General features: G+C 47.4%; 1 protein-coding gene and 1 long non-coding RNA gene across 3 annotated transcripts in view; one reads left to right on the plus strand and one right to left on the minus strand.

Annotated features, from left to right (window-relative positions):
• Window positions 1-5,000, minus strand: part of LOC139760322 (uncharacterized) — a 350,651-nt gene that overhangs the window by 304,038 nt on the left and 41,613 nt on the right. The gene's annotated exons all lie outside the window — the stretch shown is intronic.
• Tmtc2 (Transmembrane O-mannosyltransferase targeting cadherins 2) overlaps window positions 1-5,000 on the plus strand; it is a 323,100-nt gene that overhangs the window by 38 nt on the left and 318,062 nt on the right. For both annotated transcript variants that reach the window (XM_071683297.1, XM_071683306.1), the window contains exon 1: window positions 1-121. This exon is cut by the window's left edge and continues 38 nt beyond it. In XM_071683297.1, the coding sequence (XP_071539398.1) occupies window positions 36-121 (86 nt within the window). In that variant the 5' untranslated portion in view covers window positions 1-35. The remainder of the gene's footprint in view (window positions 122-5,000) is intronic.

A 5,000-nucleotide genomic window follows, 5' to 3' on the forward strand; every position in this document is an offset into this window, starting at 1 on the left:
GGTGGTGGGTCGCGCACGTTGGTCATGGAGCCCCTATGGAGCCCGTTCTGATTACAAGTTGTGTCGTGGCTTTCCTTCTCTATTTCAACACCCTGGACGCCGAGTTCGCCTACGATGACAGGTAAGCAAGGAGCGCAGAGTGGTGCCAGGCCACGTCCCTCCCCCCCTACCCCCTCCCTCGGAAAAAGAAGTGCGAATAGTGCGAGTTGATATGGTGGTAGTGAGTGAGAGAGAGAGAGAGAGAGTGTGTGAGAGAGGGAGAGAGAGAGGCTGCGGCAAAGCGATGTGAGCTGTGGGCTTGTTTACATAGAGGCCGACACCGGGCGGCCAAGGGAGGCGGCCCGCCGCCCTGCCTCTCTGCCGGGGATAACCACGCTTTTCCACGGCCCACTACTCCTGCAGCAGTCCAGGTCGCAGGGGAACTCCGTCACCAGCCCGTGGGAGCCCCTGACGACCTCCTCCACCGTCACGACTCCGGCTCCGTCGCAGTCTCCTCTCGGCGGCATCACAGAGGGCTGGCTGACTTCCCCAGCGGCCGAGTGTCAACAGACGGCGGTGCACCAGCGACGACGAGGACGACCACTCCGAGTGTTGGACGCAATTCGTCAGGTGCTGAGGCTTTAAGAACGTTCCGACGATGTCCACCACGACGAGGGACGAGAAGACGACAACACGAGTCCCGCCCGTCAGCTCAACGTCAGGCTCCACGATCGGTGACGAAGTCCCTGTCACACCGGTGACACTGCCGCGTATATCTGGCACCTTTTGGGATGACGGCGTCTTCGGGAAGACCTTCGGAGATGGAGATTACGCTGAGACACACCCCTCGGCGTCACCTCTTCGCGTCCTCCGTCACGTGGGTCCTGCCGGGTTGGTTTGGCACCGGGGCGACGTCGCGGTGATCGATGTGTCATCTCTCCTGCCGACGTGAGAAGAGATCGCCAAGACTTTGTTGTTGTCACCCCTAGGAATCGGGCCATCATCGGTACTAATCATGGACGCACACACACACACACACAACCCCCACAGCGGTGAACTCCCCCTGTGTTTGTACATATCCTCTCCCACGCCCGCACAATCCTTCACCCACCCTCTAGTCTTGGAAAACCTGATCATCTATCCGTCAATCAATCGTCCCGTCGGAATCAATCATAAAAAAAAAAAAAAAACCCGAAGTGAAGAATTGTAAGAAAGTGCATTAATGATATGAATACAGTGATGTCGAGTCATGACAAAAAATATATTTATATCTATATATATAAAAGAAAGGCAGTGTCTGCAGCCTTGCTCAAAACAGTGAATAATGAAAGCTTAGAAACTGTAACAGCTTATCTTATCCACTCCCAACGCCCCCCCCCCCCTCCCCCAAAATGTTAAGTGTTCACTCCGTAGGCTGGCTTTGGCCAGGAGGGAACGGGACGCGCTCTGCCACTACTAGTCGCGCACCGATCTTCTTCTGTTTTAAGACTTTGTCGTGCTTGCAATTCAGCCATTGACATATATCATTTAGCTTAGGGCTGTAGGCATCTACTGAGAGTGAATTTGGGTTATTCAAATATAAGGAAAGGGAGGATTTGGGTGTTTTGCGGGAGGAAGGGGGGGAACTTGTCTTCGAGCGCGCGTGATGGAATCATGAGCGGCCAAGGTTGAACAGCATCAGCTGTCAGCGGCAAGACTCTCCACGTGAGGATTATCTTGATAATGGTCTACAAAGTAGCGACACTGGCTCTACGTGAAGAATAGATGGTCAACATCTATTTCTTGCCATGATTACCTTCAGTGACTATGTTTAAGCCATGGAAGGGGGTAAAAATAATTCCCTGAATGGAGAAATGTATTGAAATAATTCATGATGAAGTTCATCAGTATCTAATCTTTTTTAGTTTTTTGAAAAATGTGCGAAGTAATTTACGGAAAGGAGATGGTTATACAAAAGTGTTTTTTCTCGAAATGACAGTGATATCGCGCCATCCAAAATACCTTTAGCGGACCACTGGAAATTACATTGATCGCTTTGACACCAAATGTGACAAGTCAGTTACTTCTACTCCCAGATACATCAGAAAAAAAATGTATATATATAAATATGAATGAATATATATATATATATATATATATATATATATATATATATATATATATATATATATATATATGATTTTATGTAATTTTATTTGTGTACAAAAGAATAAACTATGGAATCTTGAGTGAATCAATTTGACATGACATTCTCGTGAATAATTCTAAAAACAGTCAATGGAAAATGAAATGATCCATCTCCTTCCTATTGACGCTGACGACCAATTTGGTCTCCCGGTCAAGTGTGTGAAGAGTCAAGGGAGGAAGGAGACAACCGCAGTGATGCTGAGGCTGAGAATTAAGAGAGAAAGGAGTTATAGCTGTAGCCAAGTGAGAGATAAGGAGAGTGTAATGATGGGGAAAAAAAAAGATAAGATATGTGGATGGAATTCAAGAGAAATTTTGGAAAAGTGGGGAAAATAAGAGATGTCGAAGGGGAACAGGGAGTGTTATGAAGGTAGGGAGAGAAGGAGAGGAAGGGTGGAGAAATAAAAAAATGTAGGAGCGTTGAGGAGGCAGGAAGAAAGGAGAGTTTAAGGTAGTGAAGGAAAGGAAGTGGTGATGTTTGATAAGGCAAAGAAATTTATGAAGATTCGAAGACTGTAGGATTTTAGGGTTTAAGGAGAAGATGAGAGTATTCAATGCAAGGAGGAGGTGAGAGTTAGTGGCATGGGTAGAATAAACATGCAAAGGGAGTTATATAGTTTTAGTGAGAGTGAAAGATGTAGATAAGGAGAGTTCAGTGAGGATTGTAAGATGGAGAACAAGTGAGAAATACATGTAAGAATTGGGGAAGTGTGAGAGACAGAATACGAGAGCAGGGACGAAAATAAGAGATGTGCAGGGAGATGGGATACGAGTAAAGAGGGTTATCACAGTAGAGTGAGAGGTGTCACTAGGAGAGAGGTGAGTAAGGAAATGAGTACTTGAGGAAAGTTGGACGATGAGGAAATAAAGGATGTATGGGAGAGAGAGAGTGACTATGTGTGTGTTTGTGTGTGTGTGTGTAGAGAGAGAGAGAGAGAGAGAGAGAGAGAGAGTGGGGGCCCTCGGGGGCCCCCCCCCTCTCTTTATACCCACGGCTGGACACACATCTCGTCACCTCCGCCTCGTAAATGTCAGGGCGAGACACAAAAGCTGTTGATCGTGAATTGATCAAACACTTGACCATGAAACCACCACCCCAACCACCCCTCCCTCCTCCTCCTCCCTCACCCTTCCTCCTCCTCCTCCTCCTCCCCCTCTCCTCTCCTTGTGGTCCCTCGAGATTTTGAGGTGGACCTTAGTGCTGCCTCCCGTCTTCCGTGCCTCGCGCATCGTAGGCCACACGAACGGACGTAGGGACTAACGAATTCGTAAACTGCAACAAGTCCCTGTTTTCGCGCATATATATATATATATATATATATATATATATATATATATATATATATATATATATATATATATATATATAACGTTATTAAAAAAGTATATTTAAAAAAGTATTAAAAAGCCACGGGGGAGGGGAGAAAAAAAAAATCTATAAAAGCAGTTAATGTCACATGCAGGAGAGCGGACGAGGGATGATGTTAACGTGAGCACCAGACTTGACCGGTGATGCAAGTGGTTTATAATGGAAATGTTATTTTAAGAGCATGCAGACTGGAGAGAATATATATATATATATATATATATATATATATATATATATATATATATATATATATATATATATATATATATATATACAGAGAGAGAGAGAGAGAGAGAGAGAGAGAGAGAGAGAGAGAGAGAGAGAGAGAGAGAGAGAGAAGACCAGATGATGATTATATATATGGTCACCAATGGTGACTTACTGGTGAAGCCTGGCTAGGGTTAGGGGATGGGGAGAGGGAGAGGAGGGAGGGAGAGGATGGTGTGTGTGTGTGTGTGTGTGTGTGTGTGTGTGTGTGTGTGTGTGTGTGGGGGGGGGGGGAAGGGAAAGGGTTGATGATGGTTGGTTGGTTGGTGGTGGGGGAAAGAAAGCGGTGGTAGGTAGGTAGGTAGGTAGGTAGGTTGGTTGGATGGCTTGTCCCGGGTGTGGTTGTAAGTTGGTGAGGATATGTTGGTTGATTGAGTAGGAGGAAGAGGAGGAGGAGGAGGAGGAAGAGGAGGAGGAGGAGGAAGAGGAGGAGTTGGTTGGTTGTGTGAGGGGTATATGATGAAGGGGGGTCCGAGGGGGCGGCCGGGGGGGGGTGCACGGTTGTTGGATTGGCAAGGGGGTGGAAAGTAGAGGGGGGGAAAGAGAGAGAGAGAGAGAGAGAGAGAGAGAGAGAGAGAGAGAGAGAGAGAGAGAGAGAGAGAGAGAGACAGAGAGAGAGAGAGAGTGAGAGAGAGAGAGAGGCGGGAAGAGACCACTATAACCGCCGCTGGTGATTGCGGTGGTGATGGGGGAGGAAAATATGTAAAATAGTATCAGCATCTCTCTCGGGGAGATGACAAGGGGGGAGGAGAGACGAGAGAGAGGGAGGGAGAGAGGGAGGGAGGGGAGCGTAGTATCAGCGCTAGCCAGCGAGTGTAAGCGGGAGGAGGGAGTGAGTGAGGGAGTGAGTGAGGGAGGGAGGGATCACCCAGGTGATTATATTCATTTATGACATTTTATGATAAAGTGATTGTTGACCTGTTAAGTGACTGTTGGCGTCGGGCGGGGCCCTTACGTCCGTGCAAGGTTAAACGAGTAGCGCATCACCCATCTCTGAGGGCGCCGTGGTCATGTGTGTCCTGACATATATCCCCCACCCGTGTTAATAAGCTCTCCCCGTGTTATATATGCAGGTGTTAAGTGAGGAGCGGCGCGGTGAGCTGACCCTCGCGCGCGAGGGAAGGTGTTATACAACGCTGGGGCGCTGAGCTCAGGAGAAAGTGTGCTAGGAAACTATATATATATATATATATATATA

This window comes from Panulirus ornatus, chromosome 3, assembly GCF_036320965.1.
Source record: "Panulirus ornatus isolate Po-2019 chromosome 3, ASM3632096v1, whole genome shotgun sequence".
Taxonomy (NCBI): domain Eukaryota; kingdom Metazoa; phylum Arthropoda; class Malacostraca; order Decapoda; family Palinuridae; genus Panulirus; species Panulirus ornatus.